Source organism: Oncorhynchus nerka, linkage group LG17 (genome assembly GCF_034236695.1).
Source record: "Oncorhynchus nerka isolate Pitt River linkage group LG17, Oner_Uvic_2.0, whole genome shotgun sequence".
NCBI lineage: Eukaryota > Metazoa > Chordata > Actinopteri > Salmoniformes > Salmonidae > Oncorhynchus > Oncorhynchus nerka.
The window spans coordinates 22338678-22366649 of NC_088412.1; the positions used below are offsets into that span (position 1 = coordinate 22338678).

Below are 27972 nucleotides of genomic sequence, written 5' to 3' on the forward strand. Positions count from 1 at the left end.
ACTAGTAACCGGAAGGTTGCAAGTTCAAACCCCTGAGCTGACAAGGTACGAATCTGTCGTTCTGCCCCTGAACAGGCAGTTAACCCACTGTTCCTAGGCCGTCATTGAAAATAAGAATTTCTTCTTAACTGACTTGCCTAGTTAAATAAAGGTAAAATAAAAAAATAAAAAATGGAAGCCACTCCTCAGTAATAGGCACATGACTCTCAGAACATGAAAAAAAATATCATCTGGTCTGATGAAACCAAGATGTAATTCTTTGGCCTGAATGCCAAGCGTCACTTCTGTAGGAAACTTGGCACTGTCACTACAGTGAAGCATGGTGGTGGCGGCATCATGTGGTGTGTCGGCATCATGCTGTTGGGATGTTTTTTAGTGGCAGGGACTGGGAGACTAGTCACGATCGGGGGAAATATGAACCAAGCAAAGTACAGAGATATCCTTGATGAAAACCTGCTCCAGAGCGCTCAGGACCTCAGACTTAGGTGAAGGTTCACCTTCCAACAGGACATCCACCCTAACAGGACATCCACCCTAAGCACACAGCCAAGACAACGCAGGATTGGCTTCGGGACAACTCTCTTAATGCCCTTGATTGGCCCAGCCAGAGCCCGGACTTGAACCTGATCAAACATCTTTGGAGAGACCTGAAAATAGCTGTGCAGTGACGCTCCACCATCCAACATGACAGTGCTTGAAAGGATTTGCAGAGAAGAATGTGAGGAACTCCCCAAATACAGGTGTGCCAAGCATCATACCCAAGAAGACTCAAGGCTGTTATCACTGCCAAAGGTGCTTCAACAAAGTACTGAGTAAATTGTCTGAATACTTTTGTAAATGTGATGTGATTTTTTTATTTTATACATTTGCAAAAATACATTTAAAACCTGTTTTTGCTTTGTCATTATGGGGTATTGTGTGTGGATTGATAAGGGGGGTTGGACAATGTACTAAATTTTAGAATAAGGCTGTAACGTAACAAAATGTGGAAAAAGTCAAGGGGTTTGAATACTTTCTGATGCACTGGAACTACTGGAACTATACACTACATTTAATGCAAAAGTAAAATAAAATAATTTCCTTCTTTTTCCGCATCAGACCTGCCTAATTCTCACTTGAAACATTGTTTTTGTGTTTAATATGCTAAATTACACATTCTGTTAACATATGACCCCAAAGTGATCTGTCTTGCAATTTGTAGTTATGACATTACAGATTTACATATGATAATTTTTCACAAAGTAGTTTGGATGTAGTTACTTTAGTTAACCAAACTGTATTTTTCTTAAGCTTAGCTTTAGTGTAGCTTAACTTCTTCCGGTGTGAAGTAATTGGAAGCTTGGTAAACTATATTTTTAGAGTAGCTTCCCAATCATTGCCCCCATGGTACCTGTAAAGTATAGAATGAATCTTGAAATCACTACCAATAATAAGTCTGAGCACCACAACAAGCCCTGTCTACTAAATCTCAAAATGGATCCGTACTCCCACAAAGACAGTTTTTTCAAAGTGCTTTTTGACTTCTACAGTATAATGGCATAAAAGGTATGCTTGCGGTAAGTCGGACTAGATACAAATTCAGCTGAATGTCTGTGGTTAAACCCTTTCAGTTGTTCGGAAATATAGACAAGACTTTATGAGTCATCATGACCACAGAATCTGACAAGTTGTCAGGCTTTGGCAGTTCAGAACTATAGAAGACCTGTGGATGACTCACAGGAGAGCGCAAGCAACATGTTTAACACAAAGCTTCCTTTCCCCACAAGACTCTCCCCCACTTACTGCTTGGACAACCCCCCCCCCCCCCACTCACCACATGCCTATGGCTCAACCATAGATACACAAACACTGACCCATTTCTATGGAGAGGATGTTAGTAAGGTAGGCTACAGTAGCGATACATACTGTAGGATGGGTAATTCAGTCATTTCTTGATTCAGTCATTTCTTGATTAACTTTTTTTTGCTCAGGATTTCCACTTTCAGAACTCCTGAAGAAGCTAGGTAAGACTACTGAAAGTAAGCATGGTTTCCAACCACATAGATGCGCGTGCACAGAAATAAACACACCATGGGTGCACACGCACACACAAGAAGCTTAAAAGTTTTCAGAGCGCAAGATGCTCATTGTCTCATTATCACTTCACATCATGACAGCGAAACAAAGGTAGGCCTAAAACATCCAAATACGGTCACTATAGCTTACCAAAACGTTACTTGAAAATGATGGGAAATACCTACACCACTGTGCAGTTTATAGTTTTCTCAATATTTTGTAATAGTCTAAAGAATATCACATTTTCCAGTATATTTTGTTGAAATTCCAACCTTGGCTTTTTTTTTGTATCAAGTCAACTATTATCAAGTCAATTACTGTGTAAGATAAATATTTCAAAGTCCAATATATTTCCTTTAAAACAATTTTACTATAGAGCCTATCCTGTAAAGTGCTCATCTGTAAAAGAGACTTGGTCTCAGTATGACTCCCGGATAAATAAATACATTCTGTGTTCTCTCAAAGCCTACTGAGTGACATGTCTACCCCACGGAGTAGGGACGGGCCCCAGGAGGGTATATGCCAGCCCTCCTCCTCGTTGGAGAGTAGTGGTGGGGAGGAGGTGTCGACGGACCCTGGCCTCCTCTTCCCTGTGGCCCGGCCGTCCTTTCTGGGCCAGAGACTACTGAGGCTTGAGACTACACGCCGCAAGCGAGAGATGACCCCTAATGACAAGAAGGACGCCTGCTACTGGGACAAGCGCCGAAAGAACAACGAGGCTGCCAAACGCTCGAGGGAGAAGAGGAGGGTGAATGACCTTATACTGGAGGGCCATCTGCTGGCCCTGAGTGAGGAAAACGCCCGGTTGAGGGCCAAGGTGTTCAACCTGCAGTACCACATGGACCTGGGGAAAGAGGCAGGCCCAGCCACGCTGCCTTCCTATAGCTCAGCTCCACTGCTCTGGGGCCATCCCACCTCCCTCCTAGGTGACCAGCAGGATCTGGAAGGGTTGTTCCTTAGAACCATGGTAAACCCTACATTGATAACCAGCAGTGGTGGTGTGGGTCTCAATCAACGTAGTCCTCAGATTGGTTTTGATTCAGGTCTTCCTAGTTTCTTCCCTCAATCCCTCCTCTCACATATAAGAGCCTGTGCTCCAGAGAGTGTTGGATTGGCTGAACAAGAGAAAGCAGCTCACCACCAGATCTCCTCCAGCAATGATCTTCCTGGCAACGAGGAACCCCCTTCTGCCTCTAATAGAGCCTTCCTTCCCCCCTCTCACCCTTTCCCCACTTCCTCCATCATCACCCCCTCTTCATGCCCACCCCAGAATTTGCTGATGCCCGATCTTAGTCATTCCTCAATGCATACCAACCTGTTGATGCCCTGGGGTTTCCCCAGCCTCCCCAGTCAGCCCTGTACCCCAGCCTGCCTCTCCACCTGCCACTGGAGGAGCGTGAGGGACAGCACCAGGTCCTGGACATACACAGGGGCTTCAGGGGAAGGTTCAACACTCTGGCTCAGTTCAGAAGGTACCGCAGTCCAAACAGCTTCTAGCTAACAGAGTCGCTAAGAAGAAATCGGACCCACATATTAATACATGTTGTAACGGTATTCTTAGAAATAAAGGTGCTAACTAGAACCTAAAAGGGTTCTTCGGCTGTCCCCATAGGAGAACCTTTTGAAGAACTCTTGTTGGTTCCAAGTAGAACCGTTAATGGTTTCACGTAGAACCCTTTCTACCTGAAAACCAAAATCGTTCTACCTGGAACCAAAAAGGTTTTCCTATGGGAACAGCCGAAGAACTCTTTTGGAACCCTTTTTTCTAAGAGTCTTTTAAATGTCAGATAATCTCAGATAATAAACGGACACTGTATTTAATTAAAGGTTACTAATCAACAATTGCAATTATCATTTCAAATACTTCTATAAATGCATTATGTATAGAAAATTTATTTTGAGAGTGAACTGGGAATTCATTGAATGAATGTCACATTATTACATGCAGGAATATCATTTTGGTATTTTTTTGGCAAAACATCAATTTGGTATTTCCCAAGAAACGGATTAACCCTTGAGAATGTAATGTACTTATTTTGATTGAGAAAATTATAATTTTCACACAATTATTCTTCTAAATGAATGCCTTTCAAACACAATATATTTTAATTGAACACAAGTTTACAATGAACTCTGTTTGAATTTTCTAATTTCATCTGTTTTTATCAAAAACGAGTTACTTCTGCTGTATACCTTATAGGACTAAAAGTGTAATTTGTCTAACCGCAGCAATACAACTGGTTTAACTACTTTTACAATTACAGTGAAGATTCAATAATTAGGGATAAAATAGACAGATTGCATTTTCTTTCAATGAATTATTGAATACTTACACCAATGAAACATACACGTTTTCAAAGATAATCAAATATTTGTCTAGTTCTGAAATAAGCAATATAGGGTAGGGCAGGCTTGAAGGCGATCAAAGTAACATTTTCAATCACTTTGTCCTATTAGGTGTGGGGAAAAAACTTTTGCTTTATTAGCCTAATGTCAAGAATAAGTGACACTAACACGTCAAGCAGACCTAACGCACGCTGCAAATATGGATTTGAAATGCCTTGACATCTGCAAACGGAGATGAGCGACATCGGTTTGAACATTTAGCTTAGCCTTATAGGAATTTTACAGTTCAAATAGCGTTTTTTCTGTGGTGTGAAGCATTGAAACTGGGAGCTCTTTTTGGTTGGTGGTTGGTAATCCCCTCTACCCCACACTGAGAATTCCGTTATTGACAACTATTGCACATTGCAGAAAGTTAGACATTACTTCAATGCATTGTCGTGGGAAAGTAGACATTTTCTAATCAAAACAAATCAACATTTATTTGTCACTTGTACAGGATACAGCAGGTGTAAACAATACAATTCACATACAATAGAAGTCGGAAGTTTACATACACCTTAGCCAAATACATTTAAACTCAGTTTTTCACAATTCCAGACATTCAATCCTAGTAAAAATTCCCTGTCTTAGGTCAGTTAGGATCACCACTTTATTTTAAGAATGTGAATGTCAGAATCATAGTATGAATTATTTCAGCTTTTATTTCTTTCATCACATTCCCAGTGGGTCGGAAGTTTACATACACTCAATTAGTGTTTGGTAGCATTGCCTTTAGATTGTTTAACTTGGGTCAAACGTTTTGGGTAGCCTTCCACAAGCTTCCCACAATAAATTATGTGAATGTTGGCCCATTCCTCTTGACAGAGCTGGTGTAACTGAGTCAGGTTTTAACTTCCTGACTGATGTCTTGAGATGTTGCTTTAATATATCCATATATTTTTCCTTCCTCATAATGCCATTTATTTTGTGAAGTGCACCAGTCCTTCCTGCAGCAAAGCACCCCCACAACATGATGCTGGCACCCCCGTGCTTCACAGTTGGGATGGTGTTCTTCGGCTTGCAAGCCTCCCCTTTTTTCCTCCAAACATAAGTCATAATCACCAAAGAGTTATATTTCTGTTTCATCAGACCAGAGGACATTTCTTCAAAAAGTATGATCCTTGTCCCTATGTGCAGTTGCAAACCGTAGACTGGCTTTTCTTATGGCGGTTTTGGAGCCATGGATTCTTCTCTGTTGAGCGGCCTTTCAGGTTATGTCGTTATAGGACTCGTTTTACTGTGGATATAGATACTTTGTACCTGTTTCCTCCAACATCTTCACAAGGTCCTTTGCTGTTGCACTGGGATTGATTTGCACTTTTCACACCAAAGTACGCTCATCTCAAGGAGACAGAACGCGTTTCCTTCTGAGCGGTATGACGGCTGCGTGGTCCCATGATGTTTATACTTGCGTACTATTGTTTATGCAGATGAACATGGTATCTTCAGGCGTTTGGAAATTACTCCCAAGGATGAACCAGACTTGTGGAGGTTTCCAATATATTTTCTGAAGTCTTGGCTGATTTCTTTTGATGTTCTCATGATGTCAAGCAAAGAGACACCGAGTTTGAAGGTAGGCCTTGAAATGCATCCACAGGTACACCTCTAATTGCCTCAAATGATGTCATTTAGCCTATTAGAAGCTTCTAAAGCCGTTACATTTTCTGGAATTTTCCAAGCTGTTTAAAGGCACAGTCAACTTAGTGTATGTAATCTTCTGACCCACTAGAATTGTGATACAGTAAATTATAAGTGAAATAATCTGTCTGTAAACAATTGTTGGAAAAATGACTTGTGTCATACACACAGATGTCCTAACCGACTTGACAAAACTATAGTTTGAAATTTGTGGAGTGGTTGAAAAATGAGTTTTAATGACTCCAACCTAAGTGTATGTAAACTTCCGACTTCAACTGTATGCCTCAGAACAACGGTTCTCAATGTGCGGTCGGTGGACAAGGTAGCCTACTTATGTTCTAAACCCTGGGCAACATGGGCCTGGGAGGCTTCCAGGGATATTGGTATCCGGAGTACTCCACCAAAAATGGTCAATTTGTACATAAATGCACTGTAATTTAAGCTTTAAAAATGTGTAGAGTTGCAGGAAATAAGCTTGAAAACTGCAAAAATCTCTCTACGATGCCAAGAGGCGGGCCTTTTAAATGTTCTTTCCCCAGGCTCGAGACTTGTTTTGTCCAGCCATGCACTGCAGATGTCATTGTAAAACTCCTTGTAGACTTGTTTTGTCCAGCCATGCACTGCAGATGTCATTGTAAAACTCCTTGCAGACTTTTTTTGTCCAGCCATGCACTGCAGATGTCATTGTAAAACTCCTTGTAGACTTGTTTTGTCCAGCCATGCACTGCAAATGTCATTGTAAAACTCCTTGTAGACTTGTTTTGTCCAGCCATGCACTGCAGATGTCATTGTAAAACTCCTTGTAGACTTGTTTTGTCCAGCCATGCACTGCAGATGTCATTGTAAAACTCCTTGTAGACTTGTTTTGTCCAGCCATGCACTGCAGATGTCATTGTAAAACTCCTTGTAGACTTGTTTTGTCCAGCCATGCACTGCAGATGTCATTGTAAAACTCCTTGTAGACTTTTTTTTATCGCACTCAAGTTGTGTTCTGATTACGAGGGGGTCCCTGAAGAATTTGCTTTCACAAAAGGGTCCCCGGCCCCAACAAGTGTCAGAACCTCAGCCTTAGAATTGTTAGGATGAGGATAGGGTAGGATGAGATCATGTGTGTGTGTGTGTGTGTGTGTGTGTGTGTGTGTGTGTGTGTGTGTGTGTGTGTGTGTGTGTGTGTGTGTGAGTGAGTGAGTGAGTGAGTGAGTGAGTGAGTGAGTGAGTGAGTGAGTGAGTGAGTGAGTGAGTGAGTGAGTGAGTGAGTGAGTGAGTGAGTGAGTGAGTGAGTGAGTGAGTGAGTGAGTGAGTGAGTGAGTGAGTGAGTGAAGGCTACTTCCATAAATGTATAACATCATATGATTATAATTTTATAGGTGGAATCCATAGGAAGAATTTAAAATAAAGTTTGCAGCATTTAATCTTGAATGCATCCGCAAGTTTGATATCATTGTCAACTGTGCTGTAAAGGATGTTAGCAATGGTTAATAAACACCTTGCATTCAGTAAGGCGACTCACAGTGTACAGACCTACTTGAAAGTATTACTTAAGTAGAATTATCTGTACTTTTACTTCATTACATTTCTAAAGAAAATTATATCCTTTGTACTCCATACATTTTCCCTGGCACTCAAAAGTACTCGTTACATTTTGAATGCTTAGCAGGACAGGAAAAGTGTCTAATTCACACACTTATCAAGAGAACATCCCTGGTCATCTCTGCTTCCGCTGATCTGGCGGACTCACTATACACATCATTTGTAAATTATGCCTGAGTTTTGGAGCCTGCCCCTTGCTATCCTTAAATTAACAAAACAAGAAAAGTGTGCTTTCTGGTTTGCTAAATATACGGAATTTGAAATTATTTACACTTTTAATTTTACTTTTGATACTTAAGCACATTTGAGCAATTCCATTTACTTTTGATACTTAAGTATATTTAAAAACAAATACTTTTAGACTTTTACTCAAGTAGATTTTACTGGATGACTTTCACTTTTACTTGAGTGATTTTCTGTTATGGTATCTTTACTTTTACTCAAGTATGACAATTGGGTACATCAGTAGTAAGAAAAGCACTTTGATAAATTCATACCATTTAGCTTTTACACTTTTGCAAACTGTGCACCTACGAGTCTTTTAAAACACACACCTAGCCAAGACAACATCAAGTGATTCTAATATCAAATTCCTTCAGTAGCCTACATCTTCTCAAATAACAAAATACAATAATTTTATTTGAGTTGTTAATACCATACATATTATGTGAATGTATCTGAGCTGGTGAGAGGACACTGTAAAAGTCATGCTGTTTTGGGGTGTGAAACCATTGCTGCTCAAAGGTGACAGCATGGGCATGCCTCTTGAAACATATTTTTAAAATATTTTGATTTCGTCTAATTTTTTTCTGAGGCCCTTCACACCCAAACTACAGTGTGAGAACATCACTCATTCAATATGATATATGGGTTGTAGAATAATAGTGAAGACATTAAAACTTTGCACACGCTTGGCATTCTCTCAATCAGCTTCACCTGGAATGCTTTTCCAACAGTCTTGAAGGAGTTAACACATATGCTGGACACTTGTTGGCTTTTTCAATCTGCGGCCCAACTCGTCCCAAACCATCTGAATTGGGTTGAGGTTGGGTGATTGTGGAGGGGAGGTCATCTGATGCAGCACTCAATCACTCTTCTTCTTGGTCAAATATGCCTTACATGGCCTGGAGGTGTGTTGGGTCATTGTCCTGTTGAAAAATAAATTATAGGTAGACTAAGCGCAAACCAGGTGGGATGGCGTATCACTGCAGAATGCTGTGGTAGCCATGTTGGTTAAGTGTGCCTTGAATTCTAAATAAACCACTGACATTCACCAGCAAAGAACCCCCACACCATCACACCTCCTCCTCCATGCTTCAAGGTGGGAACTACTCATGCAGAGATCATCCATTCACCTATTTTGCATCTCAAAAAGATGCAGTAGTTGGAATCAAAAATCTCAAATTTGGACTTTCCACCGGTCTATTGTCCATTGCTCGTGTTTCTTGGCCCAAACAAGTCTCTTCCTATTATTGGTGTCCTTTAGTGGTGATTTCTTTGCAGCAATTCGACCATGAAGGCCTGAATCACATAGTCTCCTCTGAACAGTTGATGTTGAGATGTGTCTGTTACTTGAACTCTGTGAAGCATTTATTTGGGCTGCAATTTCTGAGGCTGGTAACATAGTGCTCGAAGTTTTTTGCAACTGCACTTGAAGAAACTTTCAAAGTTCTTGACATTTTCCGCATTGACTGACCTTCATGTCTTAATGTAATGATGGACTGTTGTTTCTCTTTGCTTATTTGAGCTGTTTTTGCCATAATATGGACTTGGTCTTTTACAAAACAGGGCTATTTTCTGTATACTACCCCTACCATGACACAACACACCTGATTGGCTCAAACGCATTAAGAAGGAAAGAAATTCCACAAATGAACTATTAACAACGCACACCTGTTAATTGAAATGCATTCCAGGTGACTACTTCATGAAGCTGGTTGAGAGAATGCCAAGAGTGTGCAAAGCTGTCATCAAGGCAAAGGGTGGCTACTTTGAAGAATCTCAACTTTTTTCCTTACTACATGATTCCATATGGGTTATTTCATAGTTTTGATGTCTATAAAGAAAAACCCCTTGAATAAGTAGGCGTGTCCGAACTTTTGACTGGTGCTTTATAACTACTATAACTACAACTATAACTAACCATTTTGTAGACAGTAACTACAAAACCAGTATAGTAACAGTTATAGTAACAAAACAAGATCACATTAGAGAATAAATTGGGCAACTCATGAACTCTTGAAGCATGGTCCTCAGACCAGCACTATTCTACATGTTAACAGTTATTAGACCTCCAGGAGAGGATTCTGCAGTACAGCACTCTGTACACTGCACAACATGGCAGTAAAATGCAGCACCTGTTTCTATGATAAGCCACTAGATGGAGTACTTTACTACCAGACACGGAATCTCAGTCATGACATGCTTTGTCAATATAGTATTGTTTGTCAAAATCGTCTGAATCATACAGGTTAATCCCCAAAATACTTTATGTAAAATTGTATGAAGTAATTATTAACTAGTTATTAACAAACTAGAAAGCTCGTGACAGTTGTGAACAATTGTAGCCTAACTGTTGATGCTGGAGGTTTAAAAAGTGTGGTGACACACTAGGTCTATGATGTTTTGCCATTCCACTGGAATTTCCCTATTGGATCTTGATCTCAAATTTGCAAAACAATATTTTATAATAAAGTAATAGAAAGTTTTCAGAGATTCCACTTTCCAGTGTTTAACCTAGTGGACAAAGAAGTACTGTATGTCGTTCCTAACATTTTTATTGAAAATTTGTGGGAAACTTGAGGTCATATGAGGGACTTTATGCATCATAAAGTAAGCTGCCTTATCACCACATAGAATACATAGTGATGGTTAAGGGCTAGAAAGAGAGAAACAAATATTTGACGTTTCTGGGAAGGACCCGGTAAGCCAGGTATCATCAGATCTAAAGGCTGACCCTTCCAGGCTCTCTCTGATCAAACCCATCTCCCAGACGATAACATGCGTAAGCCTCAAACTTTACACTGAGGGGGACTGAGGGGGATACAGACACACAGAACACAAGTGATGGGCTAGGCTCGATGGTGCAGGGGTGGAAAGACAAACAGGCAGACAGACTTAATGCGCTAAGAGTGAGAAAACAAAAGGTTGTGAGATGTCACACATAGTATTGGTGGTCATAGCCACATTACTGTAGGTGAACTTCACTTGAGTTACAGTGGAAGGATGATTATACAGTTCTGTAAGTTGCCGTCTGTTTCTCACAGAAACACAATGGGTGGGCGGTGGCACTTTGAGTGAGGTCGTTGTCATGTTGCATCAGTGGTGGACTCACTGGAATATAGTTGTCTGGCAGCAGAAGGTAAGATCCTGTGTTCATTTTCACCTCATTTTCACCCAACTAAATTCAAGTTCCCTTCACATATGACGTATACAGCTACAGAGAGAGTGAGGTAAATATCAAGGAGTTGATTGGGTACAATAAGTCATTTTTTAGAGTCATGCTCTGCCGTCTGATCTAACTCTCAAGTCTCAGGTTGCAGCAGTCATCAGAGAATATTACTGCACTCTTGAATTCCTAACGAATATTTTCAGACTTGAAAAGTTAGTCTTGATTTACACAATTCTAGTTTTGAGATTTTTGGAGTGTGTTATCATAGCAAGTCTATTTTACATGTGGTATCTCAGATCTGGGTATATTTTAAATGAGGTGACTTCCCCATTTAAAAAAGATCACACATTTTATCAAATGTTGACACTGGATAGGAGCTAGTTTTTTAAACAAATTAACATCTTTCTTTAACTTATTTAGAATACTTTTGTACAACATACAAAAACCAATACAATAATGCTATTTATTGCATATGTGTTGCATAAGTGTAAACTAGGAGAAATGTGAAATGTAGTCAGGCAGTGTAGGACCTGTAAGACCTTTCTACATTTACATAAAAGTGATTACAGCAATGACAAATATTTGTAATTGACCGATTATTGTTCTATATAAGAGGGTGAAAATATAGAATTGTAAAAGAAGAGACATCAGACAGATATTATCGTCTATTTTATTCCCTGTTGAAAACGCTACAAACTTTGTAGAGTTAAAGGCTTAGTTACTTCTCCCTACATACTGTATAAAGCTTGTAGAAGGTAGAACAACCAGAAAATTCATAATGGAACTCGTTGTTGTTCTTCTTCTTCTTCTGGTGACGAGCTAATAAATAAGAGTCAATTAAAGTGTTATTAATAAAAAAGTACTTTTCTTATAGACACATACAATGCAAGAAATACAATACAATCCTAACTGATTTGATATGTTATTTTTTGAAGAATGTATGCGTTAACTGAAAAAGCATGCTTGTAATGAAGGCAAAATTCCCTGGAGAATTTAAGAGGTACTGGACATTTTCTATCATTGCCACCGTGACAGTTCGCCGAAAACATAAACAGCAGAAGTCAGGAGGTTAACCAATGGTTTCCTATTAGGAACCAGGGAGAGAGACTCAAGTACTTCACAAAGCAAGGAAGGAAACAACAACAGACCAACTGGTGCTGTGACTGCTGCAGTAAAAACAGATAGGTGTCAAAAGAAGAAGTTTGAGAGTTTCTTACTAAAAAGCAGGGTCTATAATAAGCATGTCACTAAGAAGCAGGTGCAGAACTCTAGCAGTGAGGTTCTCGTCTCTGGAGAGGACTGTTCAGGAAGCTGAGCAACTCTCTCTGCTGCAGTCCTGTGCTTTCAAGCTTCCCTAATCGCTAACGCTGTACACAGCAACAGTGCTCTCCACTTGCTAGTTCTCAGCCCTTGACCCCTGACAAATGTCCTCCAACTCACTGTTCCCTTACAAAAAAAGATTGAGGTTTTGAAACTGCAGTAGAAGTTCAGTAACTGCAGTCGACTGTGGTATTTTGGACTCAATAAATGCAAAATAACTGCAGTGTACCGCAGTTGAACAGCAGTTATACTGCACTTTAACAGCAGTTACACTGCAAACTTACTGCAGTAAAAAAAAAACGGTTATTTTGGAAGCAGTATTTTCAGTATACTGCTGTTATATTGCAATCTGACTGCAATCTTTTTACGGAAGAGTTGTGGCAAGTTTTTCCAGTTTGTACCCGTTTAGGCCACTCTGCCATCTCGACACAGAGCTGCTCTACTTCCAGCACCTCTAGCACCAGGCTGTAAATATGTAGCACCGCATGAAATACTGTGCAACAGTACAACAGCAATGTCAATGAGGTTTAAAATGGTCTGGATGTGGTTGTACACGCCATAAACAGATTGGTTGCTTCTAGTTATCAATTGATGAAGATATGCATTAAGAAATTATCATGGCCTGCAATTTTTCTAGCTCATCATACAACAATATAAAGAGAAGGTACAACTGCAAGGGAAACATTGAGAAGTCCAGCTATATCTGGTGTAGGGGAGTGGGTAGACTATATATAGGTATTTGGACCTCTAAACTCGTGTGCTCTCCACCACAAGGCAGAGCACTAATCTCTGTCTCTCATCTCATTCTTTGGGTAAATGTTTATGTCCTTTGCTTTGACTGCCACTTCAAAGAGTAAGTATCAGCAACGCGCAACAACGCTGGTCTACTGTGATCTACATGAATAGTCAAATTCTCAAAGTTGTATTTTCTGGGGTTCTCGTACATGCAACATTTCCATTTTTAAACTCTTTTTCAATATTGTTAACTTTCGTAATATTTCATTGATGTTGCAAAATTGCTTCAGACAAAGATCTACATAATAATAATACATCTAATAGGACAGACAGCGAGACTGCTCGCAAAGTATTAATGAAAACGAGAACTTGCAGGATATTTCACTATAAGTTGAGGTAAAAAGCTATAATAGTTATGTTTTTGCACTTTATACAGCACTGGTTCGTGTGTGAAATCCTGTGCGAATACATATTTTTCAGTGCATCTATGAAGTGTTAAGTACAGCGGTCAACAAGAGGAGTAATATCTGATTGTACATTTTGCCCGTTAAGAAGCTTTAATTTTGCCTAATGGTGTCACGACTTCCACCGAAGTCGGCTCCTCTCCTTGTTCGGGCGGCGTTCGGCGGTCGACGTCACCGGCTTTCTAGCCATCGCTGCTCCATTTTTCATGTATCCATTTGTTTTGTCTTGTTCCCCGCACACCTGGTTTTCATTCCCCAATCAATTCATATGTATTTATTCCTCTGTTCCCCATCATATCTTTGTGTAAGATTATTTGTGTTACGTGTGTATTGTTGACGCGCCAGACTGGCTTGTTTTTTCCGTGCTATTTTTTCACGAAGATGTTTATTGTTAAACACAATTCTTGTGACTGTTTTGCACGTTTTGCACTTTTGCCTAAATAAAGTGTGTGCCTGTTCACAAATCTCTGCTCTCCTGCACCTGACTTCGCTACCAGTACGCACACATCTGACAAATCGAGACAGTAAAGAGAGCGTGTCCCATGTGTGCATGTGCGGTTAAAAAGACACATTATACTCATCATATTAATTAGCCAAAGGCTGAAACCTTGGTCAAAGGCAAGAGGGCTCTTACTATACCAGTATCACAATACTATTATGCTGCACTTTCCATGACAAAAAAGTAAAACACAAAGAAGACTAAACTCTTTAAAAACCTGCTTTTTGTGTGCTATAGTTAGGAAAATTAGCAATTGTGACTCTGAATGACAACATAAGGCTGTTTGTATGTTTTCAATATTACAATGATTTTCCCCAAGAAATGTAGTTTGCTTCATAATAATAATAATTATCATGTTTTGTTTGCGTGCCATGATACTTCTGAGTATCACGATACTGGTATCTTGACAACCCTAAAAGGGAGTGAGGTGGGAACCTCCCTCTGACCCATGGTTATTAACAAATTATTTTCATCTCTCAGAGCAAAATGTTGACCTTCATAGACATGACAACCTTGGGGGAATTTTGTCTGTGTGTGTCTGCCAGTGTGATTCTAACCATTTAGAATGGACACACTGTATTACCTACAGTTGTGATTGTGATCAGACACTTGATCAAAGGTATGATGAGTAAGTGGTCTCACCCAAGGGCACAGTCATTGCTGGTATGTTTACAACATTTGAACTCTGAGAGAGTAAATCCCCAGATCGGTAGCTTACTTCATTTTACACTGACATTTTACTGAGCTTCGTCCCAGGGTACAGTGAGAGCAGAGCAGCATAAGCCATATGAAGTTGAACACATGCCTTTCCCTCAAGGCCTCATATCTCCAGATCGCATAACTTACACTAAGCTCAAATGACATCATTGTTGGTCTCAAGTTACATAACTGGCAAATAAATGTAGTGTAAATCTCTAGTGTATTATTGTCTATTTCACATTTACAAGCCATCTTGTTTGCAACACACCACTGTAGGACCTTACCTTGTCCCTGCTAACCGTGTCTATAACCTTGTCTATAACCTTGTCCCTGCTAACCGTGTCTATAACCTTGTCTATAACCTTGTCCCTGCTAACCGTGTCTATAACCTTGTCTATAACCGTGTCTATAACGTGGTCTATAACCTTGTCTATAACGTGGTCTATAACCTTGTCCCTGCTAACCGTGTCTATAACCTTGTCTATAACCTTGTCCCTGCTAACCGTGTCTATAACCTTGTCTATAACCTTGTCCCTGCTAACCGTGTCTATAACCTTGTCTATAACCTTGTCCCTGCTAACCGTGTCTATAACCTTGTCCCTGCTAACCTTGTCTATAACCTTGTCCCTGCTAACCGTGTCTATAACCGTGTCTATAACCGTGTCTATAACCTTGTCCCTGCTAACCGTGTCTATAACCTTGTCTATAACCTTGTCCCTGCTAACCGTGTCTATAACCTTGTCTATAACCTTGTCCCTGCTAACCGTGTCTATAACCTTGTCCCTGCTAACCTTGTCTATAACCTTGTCCCTGCTAACCGTGTCTATAACCTTGTCTATAACCTTGTCTATAACCGTGTCTATAACCTTGTCTATAACCTTGTCTATAACCTTGTCTATATCCGTGTCTATAACCGTGTCTATAACCTTGTCTATAACCTTGTCTATAACGTGGTCTATAACCTTGTCTATAACCCTGTCTATAACCTTGTCTATAACCTTGTCTATAACCTTGTCTATAACATTGTCTATAACCTTGTCTATAAACCGTGTCTACAACCGTGTCTATAACCCTGTCTATAACCTTGTCTATAACCTTGTCTATAACCGTGTCTATAACCGTGTCTATAACCCTGTCTATAACCTTGTCTATAACCTTGTCTATAACCGTGTCTATAACCTTGTCTATAACCCTGTCTATAACCTTGTCTATAACCTTGTCTATAACCTTGTCTATAACGTGGTCTATAACCTTGTCTATAACGTGGTCTATAACCTTGTCTATAATCTTGACTATAACCTTGTCTATAATCTTGTCTATAACCTCGTCTATAACTGTGTCTATAACCTTGTCTATAACCTTGTCTATAACCCTGTCTATAACTGTGTCTATAACCTTGTCTATAACCCTGTCTATAACCTTGTCTATAACCTTGTCTATAAACTTGTCTATAACCCTGTCTATGGTCTTGTCTATAACCCTGTCTATAACCTTGTCTATAACCTTGTCTATAACCCTGTCTATAACCTTGTATATAACCTTGTCTATAAACTTGTCTATAACCCTGTCTATAACCATGTTTATAACCCTGTCTATTTATATTGATTTATTAGTTAACCTTTATTTAACTAGGCAAGTCAGTTAAGAACAAATTCTTATTTACAATGACGTCCTACCCCGGCCAAACCCTGACCCGGATGACGCAGGGCAAAATGTGCGCCGCCCTATGGGACTCCCAATCACGGCTGGTTGTGATACAGCCTGGAATTGAACCAGGGTCTGTAGTGACGCCTCTAACACTGAGATGCAGTGCCTAAGACCGCTGCACCACTTGGGAGCCCCAAGGTCAATAACCTTGTCCACAACGTTGTCTATAACTCTGTCTATAAACCCGTCTATAACCTTGTCTATAACCTTGTCTATAACCCTGTCTATAACCCTGTTCATAACCTTGTCTATAACCTTGTCTATAACCCTGTCTATAACCCTGTCTATAACCCTGTTCATAACATTTTCTATAACCTTGTCTATAACCTTGTCTATGGCCTTGTCTATGGTCTTGTCTATAACCCTGTCTATAACCCTGTCTATAACCTTGTCTATAACCTTGTCTACAACCTTGTCTATAACCTTGTCTATAACCTTGTCTATAAATATGTCTATAACCTTGTCTATAACCTTATCTATGGTCTTGTCTATAACCCTGTCTACAACCCTGTCTATAACCTTGTCTATAACCTTGTCTATAACCTTGTCTATAACCTTGTCTATGGTCTTGTCTATAACCTTGTCTATAACGTTGTCTATAACATTTAACATTACATTTAAGTCATTTAGCAGACGCTCTTATCCAGAGCGACTTACAAATTGGTGCATTCACCTTATGACATCCAGTGGAACAGTAGTGCATCTAAATCTTTTAAGGGGGGTGAGAGGGATTACTTCATCCTATCCTAGGTATTCCTTAAAGAGGTGGGGTTTCAGGTGTCTCCGGAAGGTGGTGATTGACTCCGCTGTCCTGGCGTCGTGAGGGAGTTTGTTCCACCATTGGGGGGCCAGAGCAGCGAACAGTTTTGACTGGGCTGAGCGGGAACTGTACTTCCTCAGTGGTAGGGAGGCGAGCAGGCCAGAGGTGGATGAACGCAGTGCCCTTGTTTGGGTGTAGGGCCTGATCAGAGCCTGGAGGTACTGAGGTGCCGTTCCCCTCACAGCTCCGTAGGCAAGCACCATGGTCTTGTAGCGGATGCGAGCTTCAACTGGAAGCCAGTGGAGAGAGCGGAGGAGCGGGGTGACGTGAGAGAACTTGGGAAGGTTGAACACCAGACGGGCTGCGGCGTTCTGGATGAGTTGTAGGGGTTTAATGGCACAGGCAGGGAGCCCAGCCAACAGCGAGTTGCAGTAATCCAGACGGGAGATGACAAGTGCCTGGATTAGGACCTGCGCCGCTTCCTGTGTGAGGCAGGGTCGTACTCTGCGGATGTTGTAGAGCATGAACCTACAGGAACGGGCCACCGCCTTGATGTTAGTTGAGAACGACAGGGTGTTGTCCAGGATCACGCCAAGGTTCTTAGCGCTCTGGGAGGAGGACACAATGGAGTTGTCAACCGTGATGGCGAGATCATGGAACGGGCAGTCCTTCCCCGGGAGGAAGAGCAGCTCCGTCTTGCCGAGGTTCAGCTTGAGGTGGTGATCCGTCATCCACACTGATATGTCTGCCAGACATGCAGAGATGCGATTTGCCACCTGGTCATCAGAAGGGGAAAGGAGAAGATTAATTGTGTGTCGTCTGCATAGCAATGATAGGAGAGACCATGTGAGGTTATGACAGAGCCAAGTGACTTGGTGTATAGCGAGAATAGGAGAGGGCCTAGAACAGAGTCCTGGGGACACCAGTGGTGAGAGCACGTGGTGTGGAGACGGATTCTCGCCACGCCACCTGGTAGGAGCGACCTGTCAGGTAGGACGCAATCCAAGCGTGGGCCGCGCCGGAGATGCCCAACTCGGAGAGGGTGGAGAGGAGGATCTGATGGTTCACAGTATCGAAGGCAGCCGATAGGTCTAGAAGGATGAGAGCAGAGGAGAGAGAGTTAGCTTTAGCAGTGCGGAGCGCCTCCGTGATACAGAGAAGAGCAGTCTCAGTTGAATGACTAGTCTTGAAACCTGACTGATTTGGATCAAGAAGGTCATTCTGAGAGAGATAGCGGGAGAGCTGGCCAAGGACGGCACGTTCAAGAGTTTTGGAGAGAAAAGAAAGAAGGGATACTGGTCTGTAGTTGTTGACATCGGAGGGATCGAGTGTAGGTTTTTTTCAGAAGGGGTGCAACTCTCGCTCTCTTGAAGACGGAAGGGACGTAGCCAGTGGTCAGGGATGAGTTGATGAGCGAGGTGAGGTAAGGGAGAAGGTCTCCCGAAATGGTCTGGAGAAGAGAGGAGGGGATAGGGTCAAGCGGGCAGGTTGTTGGGCGGCCGGCCGTCACAAGACGCGAGATTTCATCTGGAGAGAGAGGGGAGAAAGAGGTCAGAGCACAGGGTAGGGCAGTGTGAGCAGAACCAGCGGTGTCGTTTGACTTAGCAAACGAGGATCGGATGTCGTCGACCTTCTTTTCAAAATGGTTGACGAAGTCATCTGCAGAGAGGAAGGAGGGGGGAGGGGAGGAGGATTCAGGAGGGAGGAGAAGGTTGCAAAGAGCTTCCTAGGGTTAGAGGCAGATGCTTGGAATTTAGAGTGGTAGAAAGTGGCTTTAGCAGCAGAGAGAGAAGAGGAAAATGTAGAGAGGAGGGAGTGAAAGGATGTCAGGTCCGCAGGGAGGCGAGTTTTCCTCCATTTCCGCTCGGCTGCCCGGAGCCCTGTTCTGTGAGCTCGCAATGAGTCGTCGAGCCACGGAGCGGGAGGGGAGGACCGAGCCGGCCTGGAGGATAGGGGACATAGAGAGTCAAAGGATGCAGAAAGGGAGGAGAGGAGGGTTGAGGAGGCAGAATCAGGAGATAGGTTGGAGAAGGTTTGAGCAGAGGGAAGAGATGATAGGATGGAAGAGGAGAGAGTAGGGGGGAGAGAGAGCGAAGGTTGGGACGGCGCGATACCATCCGAGTAGGGGCAGTGTGGGAAGTGTTGGATGAGAGCGAGAGGGAAAAGGATACAAGGTAGTGGTCGGAGACTTGGAGGGGAGTTGCAATGAGGTTAGTGGAGGAACAGCATCTAGTAAAGATGAGGTCGAGCGTATTTCCTGCCTTGTGAGTAGGGGGAAGGTGAGAGGGTGAGGTCAAAAGAGGAGAGGAGTGGAAAGAAGGAGGCAGAGAGGAATGAGTCAAAGGTAGACGTGGGGAGGTTAAAGTCGCCCAGAACTGTGAGAGGTGAGCCGTCCTCAGGAAAGGAGCTTATCAAGGCATCAAGCTCATTGATGAACTCTCCGAGGAACCTGGAGGGCGATAAATGATAAGGATGTTAAGCTTGAAAGGGCTGGTAACTGTGACAGCATGGAATTCAAAGGAGGCGATAGACAGATGGGTAAGGGGAGAAAGAGAGAATGACCACTTGGGAGAGATGAGGATCCCGGTGCCACCACCCCGCTGACCAGAAGCTCTCGGGGTGTGCGAGAACACGTGGGCAGACGAAGAGAGAGCAGTAGGAGTAGCAGTGTTGTCTGTGGTGATCCATGTTTCCGTCAGTGCCAAGAAGTCGAGGGACTGGAGGGAGGCATAGGCTGAGATGAACTCTGCCTTGTTGGCCGCAGATCGGCAGTTCCAGAGGCTACCGGAGACCTGGAACTCCACGTGGGTCGTGCGCGCTGGGACCACCAGATTAGGTGGCCGCGGCCACGCGGTGTGGAGCGTTTGTATGGTCTGTGCAGAGAGGAGAGAACAGGGATAGACAGACACATAGTTGACAGGCTACACAAGAGGCTACGCTAATGCAAAGGAGATTGGAATGACAAGTGGACTACACGTCTCGAGTGTTCAGAAAGTTAAACTTACGTAGCAAGAATCTTATTGACTAAAATGATTAAAATGATACAGTACTGCTGAAGTAGGCTAGCTGGCAGAGGCTGCGTTGTTGACTATGTAGGCTAGCTGGCAGTGTCTGCGTTGTTGACACTACACTAATCAAGTCGTTCCGTTGAGTGTAATAGTTTCTACTGTGCTACTGTGCTGCTATTCGGGGCTAGCTGGCTAGCTAGCAGTGTTGATTACGTTACGTTGCGTTAAAAGAACGACAATAGCTGGCTAGCTAACCTAGGAAATCGCTCAAGACTACACAATTATCTTTGATACAAAGACGGCTATGTAGCTAGCTATGTAGCTAGCTACGATCAAACAAATCAAGCCGTTGTACTGTAATGAAATGAAATGAAAAATGTGATACTACCTGTGAAGCGAAACCTTGTCTATGGTCTTGTCTATAACCTTGTCTATAACGTGGTCTATAACCCTGTCTATAACCTTGTCTATAACCTTGTCTATAACCCTGTCTATAACCTTGTCTATAACCTTGTCTATGGTCTTGTCTATAACCTTGTCTATGGTCTTGTCTATAACCTTGTCTATAACGTTGTCTATAACCTTGTCTATGGTCTTGTCTATAACCTTGTCTATAACGTGGTCTATAACCTTGTCCATGGTCTTGTCTATAACCTTGTCCATGGTCTTGTCTATAACCCTGTCTATAACCTTGTCTATAACCTTGTCTATGGTCTTGTCTATAACCCTGTCTATAACTGTGTCTATAACCTTGTCTATAACCCTGTCTATAACCTTGTCTATAACCTTGTCTATAAACTTGTCTATAACCCTGTCTATAATCTTGTATATAACCTTGTCTATAAACTTGTCTATAACCCTGTCTATAACCATGTTTATAACCCTGTCTATTTATATTGATTTATTAGTTAACCTTTATTTAACTAGGCAAGTCAGTTAAGAACAAATTCTTATTTACAATGACGTCCTAGCCCGGCCAAACCCTTACCCGGATGACGCAGGGCAAAATGTGCGCCGCCCTATGGGACTCCCAATCACGGCCGGTTGTGATACAGCCTGGAATTGAACCATGGTCTGTAGTGACGCCTCTAACACTGAGATGCAGTGCCTAAGACCGCTGCACCACTCGGGAGCCCCAAGGTCAATAACCTTGTCCACAACGTTGTCTATAACTCTGTCTATAAACCCGTCTATAACCTTGTCTATAACCTTGTCTATAACCCTGTCTATAACCCTGTTCATAACCTTGTCTATAACCTTGTCTATAACCCTGTCTATAACCCTGTTCATAACATTTTCTATAACCTTGTCTATAACCTTGTCTATGGCCTTGTCTATGGTCTTGTCTATAACCCTGTCTATAACCCTGTCTATAACCTTGTCTATAACCTTGTCTACAACCCTGTCTATAACCTTGTCTATAAATATGTCTATAACCTTGTCTATAACCTTATCTATGGTCTTGTCTATAGCCCTGTCTATAACCTTGTCTATAACCTTGTCTATAACCTTGTCTATAACCCTGTCTATAACCTTGTCTATAACCTTGTCTATGGTCTTGTCTATAACCTTGTCTATAACGTTGTCTATAACCTTGTCTATGGTCTTGTCTATAACCTTGTCTATAACGTGGTCTATAACCTTGTCCATGGGCTTGTCTATAACCTTGTCTATGGTCTTGTCTATAACCTTGTCTATGGTCTTGTCTATAACCTTGTCTATAAAGTTGTCTATAACCTTGTCTATGGTCTTGTCTATAACCTTGTCTATAACGTTGTCTATAACCTTGTCTATGGTCTTGTCTATAACCTTGTCTATGGTCTTGTCTATAACCTTGTCTATAAAGTTGTCTATAACCTTGTCCATGGTCTTGTCTATAACCTTGTCCATGGTCTTGTCTATAACCTTGTCTATGGTCTTGTCTATAACCTTGTCTATAATCTTGTCTATAATAACTTATGGACTAGAGCTACAGCTGAAGCCGGAAGTTTACATACTCCTTAACAACATACATTTAAACTCAGTTTTTCAAAATTCCTGACACTTAATCCAAGTACAAATTCCCTGTCTTAGGTCAGTTAGGATCACCACTTTATTTTATGAATGTGAAATGTAAGAATAATAGTAGAGATAATGATTTATTTCAGATTTTATTTCTTTCATCACATTCCCAGTGGGTCAGAAGTTTGCATACACTCAATTAGTATTTGGTAGCATTGCCTTTAAATTGTTCAACTTGGGTCAAACATTTTGGGTAGCCTCCCACAAGCTTCCCACAAAACGTTGGGTGAATTTTGGCCCATTCCTCCTGACAGAGCTGGTGTAACTGAGTCAGGTTTGTAGGCCTCCTTGCCCGCACACGCTTTTTCAGTTCTGCTCACATATTTTCTATAGGATTGAGGTCAGAGTTTTGTGATGGCCACTCCAATACCTTGACTTTGTTGTCCTTAAGCCATTTTACCACAACTTTGGAAGTATGCTTGGGGTCATTGTCCATTTGGAAGACACATTTGTAACCAAGCTTTAACTTCCTGACTGATGTCTTGAGATGTTGCTTCAATATATCCACATCATATGACTTTGTCATGATGCCATCTATTTTGTGAAGTGCACCAGTCCCTCCTGCAGCAAAGCACCCCCACAACATGATGCTGCCACCCACGTGTTTCACAGTTGGGATGGTGTTCTTCGGCTTGCAAGTCTCCCCTTTTCCCTCCAAACATAACGATGGTCATTATGGCCAAATAGTTCTATTTTTGTTTCATCAGACCAGAGGACATTTTTCCAAAAAGTCAGATTTTTGTCCCCATGTGCAGTTGCAAACCGTAGTCTGGCTTTTTTATGTAGGTTTTGGAGCAGTGCCTTCTTCCTTGCTGAGCAGCCTTTCAGGTTATGTTGATATAGGACTCGTTTTACTGTGGATATAGATACTTTGTACCTATTTCCTCCAGCATCTTCACAAGGTCCTTTGCTGTTGTTCTGCGATTGATTTGCACTTTTCGCACCAAAGGATGTTCATCTCTAGGAAACAGAACGCGTCTCCTTCTTGAGTGGTATGATGGCTGCGTGGTCCCATGGTGTTTATACTTGCGTACTATTGTTTGTACAGATGAACGTGGTACCTTCAGGCATTTGAAAATTGCTCCCAAGGATGAACCAGACTTTTGGAGGTCTACAAATATTTTTCTGAGGTCTTGGCTGATTTCTTTTGAGGTCTTGGCTGATTTTCCTATGACTCAAATTATGTAAATTAGAAGCTTCTAAAGCCATGACATAATTTTCTGGAATTTTCCAAGCTGTTTAAAGGCACAGTCAACTTAGTGTATGTAATCTTCTGACCCAGTGGAATTGTGATACAGTGAATTATAAGTGAAATAATCTGTCTGTAAACAATTGTTGGAAAAATGACTTGTGTCATGCACAAAGTAGATGTCCTAACCGACTTGCCAAAACTTTAGTTTCTTAACAAGAAATTTGTGGAGTGGTTGAAAAATGAGTTTTAATGTCTCCAACCAAGTGTATGTAACCTTCCGACTTCAACTGTACATTCACCTGGTCTCCTTCAGATTATTCTAGTAGTTCTTCTGTTCTTCTGTTGCTCTATGTTTCTGGCGTCATGGTGCTGACAGTTGGTGCATTATGGTCTCATCTCTCTCTCTGCTGTAGGAAACATGGTGGAGAAACAACGTCAAACAGCCATCAGCATTGTAACCCAAACCAGCCCGCGACCAATCAATCTCAACTATTGAGCTGCATATCACTGACATCCAGACAGATCAGAGTTCACATTGGGACATGGTGCTCTTACTAATAAGCATGTAATGGTTCAGGAGAGACTTTTATTAGGGTTGTATTAGGGTTTCTATTTTCCAGTGGCTAGGGCCCATGCATCTAACCTCTTATCTCATACAGATGAAAGGGAGGTAGAGGATATGGAACCAGAGATGAGCACACTGCAGGCAAGCAGTAGCTTCTTGTGAAGGGGTGGGCAAGTCAGTGCACCATAACAAAAAAAAGACAGAGAGAGAGAGAGAGAGAGAGAGAGAGAGAGAGAGAGAGAGAGAGAGAGAGAGACGGAGAGCGAAAGAGAGAGAAAAAGAGAGTGTAAGAGAGGGAGAGAGAGAGAAAAAAAGAGTGTGAGAGAGGGAGAGAGCAGAATTGTGAAACCAAAACCTTCCTTGTTTCTAAAATGGGCCTGATCTGCATCAAGCAGATTGAGTGTGATCGTAACTCTCAACCACTTGACTTGCCCGTTCTGTCAGACAAAATAGTGGTAGTAAAAAAGTAATAGTAATCTAGGAAAACAATATGAGTTTATTAGTCAAGTTGAAGGAAGAGACAGGTCCAGAGAGGTTCCTGTGTCAAATCTAGAAGCTGGTTGTGCGAATGACATAAAAGCTGGCACAGCAAAGACTAGACTATATATACTTATACTATATCATACCAACTCTCCAACATGAGCATTTTAATGTGCAGGCCATGCATACTGTCTGGTCTCTGTCTACGAGTTGAATCACACGTTAAATGTACACGTCTTTCAGACATTAAGAGCAAAATGTGTTACATTATTTCAGTCACATTAGAGGGGATGGCTACACCTCAGACAACTCCTCCTCTCTGCCCTTCCACCATATACACCACTGCTTTATTCAGCCTGTATATCCGGTTAGACAGTGGGATATGAGTGTGTTAGTGGCTCTACAACACCATGTCATTCAAAGATTTCAATGCTCAAACACAGAAATGAATAAATGATCTGATCTGTGACCCAGACTGTAGAGCAGAAATGTGAAAATGTATAGCCTAATCATAGGATTTTGCAAATAACTAATAATAAACATTCCCTTCACAGGTGAAATCCTAGACAGAAACCTGAACGAAGTGCACGAGAACTTACTTATCCTTCTTTTATCTGCCCAACCAAGAAATAGCCATCCTACTTTCTATACTGAGACCAGATGGAGCCCATGTCAGTATCTCCAAATGGGAGCACGGAGACAGTGGAGGATGGTCATACAGCCTCCCTAGAGGGGGCGCTGATACACAAGGGCCTGAGGCGCAAGAGAGAGTTCATTCCAGAGGAGAAGAAGGACGTCACATACTGGGAGAAGCGTCGCAAGAACAACGAGGCGGCCAAGCGCTCGAGGGAGAAGAGGAGGGTAAACGATTATGTGCTGGAGAGCCGCCTGGAGGCCATGAACAAAGAGAACGCCCGGTTGAACACAGAACTGCTGGCCCTCAAACTCCACTTTGGCCTGGTGAGCCCTGCGGGCTATGCTGCCCACCAGAGCAGCCTGCTACGGCTCCACCATGCCTATACCCACAGCCCTCATTCTCCGCCACCCAGCAGCCCAACCCAGTCCCTGGACAAGGACGTCTACTGGGGTAGGAGGCCCAGCTACAGAGACCCCTCTTCTTTGCCAAATTACCACCACCTACCCCCTGTCCTGACTGGACAACTGGCTCCTGCCATGATCAATCCACATGCTCTACCAACTAGAAGGGCCTATCCATACTTCTTAGAAATTCCTGGTGTTGTCCACCCTGCAAACTCATCCTCCCTTCTCCTGCCCCCGCTTCTCCCCTCTCCCCTATTGTCCTGGACGGGGGTTCCCCTGCTGAGGCCCACCCCTAGGAGAGGGGGTTCAGATGAGGAGGGAGAACAACAGGTCCCAGCAGCCTCCTCCAGTGCTGCATTACCGCACAAGCTGAGGCTGAAGACCATCAGAGCTCCTACTGTCCACAGGGATGTCAGAGACAGGGCCTCCCCCCCGCTCCCGCTCTATGTATCTGACTGACAGACCACATAGCACATGGCACAGCAGCACAGAGCAGACCAACCACAGCACTGAGAACATGAAGGATCCATGCTCTTAGCGCTGTAACATTGACACCAAATTTACAGAAGTGCATTATGTCCAACTTAAAACAGACATTTTGTCTTTTGATTTATTTTCTGAAAGTTGTTGCTTCTCAGGTTTCGCCATGCTTCCTTACTGCCCAAGTTAACTGGATTAAATACAATGTAATATACTTTACTGGCAATCATGCTGAACTAGCTGGACTTTGGGATGATGCTATGTTTCATAGTACTGAGGGACTCTGGGGTGGTGGATGGAATTGATCTTTTTTTTTATTGAATCAAGTGTTTACATTACTGTGTGGGTAATGTTAAGGTTTTGTTGGCTGGCTGGCTGCCTGGCTGGCTGGCTGGTAGAGCAAGATAGCACTGTGGTTCAGTGCCTCTCTGGAGTGAGGAGCAGGGCTGTAGCTACACATGAGGACGCCGAGCTCCAGACCTCTGTAATTTAAAACATTTATATATAAATAATAATACTACATTTATAAAATCTGTCGGGGTCTCAACTTACTGTTGAGAGTTAGAATCGTAGAACATACAAGGTGCAATTTCAAAACTTTTGTTGCAGCAGTTTTCCTCTTGGTATATGTCACTCACTGACAGTCACTCAATTAACCCTTGTCAGTTAAATATTTTTAGATTGGTCAATTAGTCTAGTTAGTCTAGCCAGCTATCTAAACTTGTAGTAATCATGACCGAATTACCAATCGAAAACGCAGGGCACGTGCCCAGCTGCCCTGACCTCCACAGAGCCCCCATTGATTTTGTTAGTCACTCTCACTCAGATATCATATTAACCTGGCAAAAGTCATGGCAAAATGTGCAGAATTGCACAAAATGTCTCCCTACCCAAGGGCAAAATGTGTAGAATTGCAGGAAATTGGCTGTAAAACTGATGAGAAAATGTTTTCTGTAAAGCAAACTTAATTGTTTACCTTTGTTAATAAAATACTTTTCTGCTAACAGATCCCTCATGTATTAAATTATAGTTTTTAATCTCGGTACTGAGTTAGTGTGTAGCGGCTAATTGTATAGCTAATAGCTATGTGTTTTCATAGAGACAGGTGGGTGAAGCTACAGAAACCAATGTGATAAATGCTGGGGTTATTTATGCTTGTTTTTGCTGTTCTCAAGACTGCACTAAAACTCAGACCCTGACAACAATCCTGGTGAGGAGTATGTTTTTGGCTTGTGGTTACAGACATATTATTTTTGTCTGCTCTGCCTGCCAGCATTTCAAAGGTACTTCATAGACTTTCAGGTGGAGAGATGGGCCACCTGTGACATGTTTTCTAAGGGATAGGTCAACATTTACTGGTTGGTCCAAAATAGGGGAGGGTTGACAAACTTTTTTTTAGCTTTGGGGAGGGTTGTGTGTATTTTTGGGGGAGCACAGGGGAGGGGAGTGCGTTTTTTCCTTGGTTTTCATTAGCTCTTCTGCTCGTATTTCCCCAATAAACAATGGCCTGACTTACTTTTGATCTGATCCTATTAAAGTTTAGACAGGCTTATGAAGGTTTGGTATGGTGTGGTTATTATTATGAAGCTATAGCTACTGCAGGCCTATGATATGAAGGCAGTGTGCCACGGCACTCCAACTGACTCCGACAATTGAACTTGAGGTGAGGAAGACTGTATCAGGCCTTCCAGAGTTACTCCTATAATTTAACAATATAATGCTTACATTTATACAAAATATTTGTATTGAAAATTAACAAATAATCCTCCTTCATTATGGCTACATGTATATCTGTATAGCAGACACAGTAGTCATCTGACATAAAGAAATGCATGTCTGTGTCGTAGCATACCACGGGCCTATCTCTATCTCTCTGGGGTTAGGACTAAGCTTCTCTTCCTT

General features: G+C 42.1%; 1 protein-coding gene across 2 annotated transcripts; it reads left to right on the top strand.

The window, feature by feature from the left end:
• Positions 1–10732: 10732 nt before the first annotated feature.
• LOC115144891 (nuclear factor interleukin-3-regulated protein-like) lies at positions 10733–27074 on the top strand. 2 transcript variants are annotated; one of them, XM_029686006.2, is made up of 2 exons: positions 10733–11029; positions 25177–27074. In XM_029686006.2, exon 2 carries the CDS (start codon positions 25210–25212, stop codon positions 26047–26049), a length of 840 nt encoding a protein of 279 aa, XP_029541866.1. In that variant the 5' UTR covers positions 10733–11029; positions 25177–25209; the 3' UTR covers positions 26050–27074. The 2 variants fall into 2 exon arrangements, with proteins under 2 accessions (XP_029541866.1, XP_029541865.1); XM_029686005.2 differs by having other exon boundaries at positions 10734–11029; positions 25104–27074.
• Positions 27075–27972: the final 898 nt, after the last annotated feature.

Excerpts from the sequence above, each read along its gene's own strand:
- LOC115144891 (XM_029686006.2), top strand. The coding sequence starts at position 25,210 with ATGGAGCCCATGTCAGTATCTCCAAATGGGAGCACGGAGACAGTGGAG.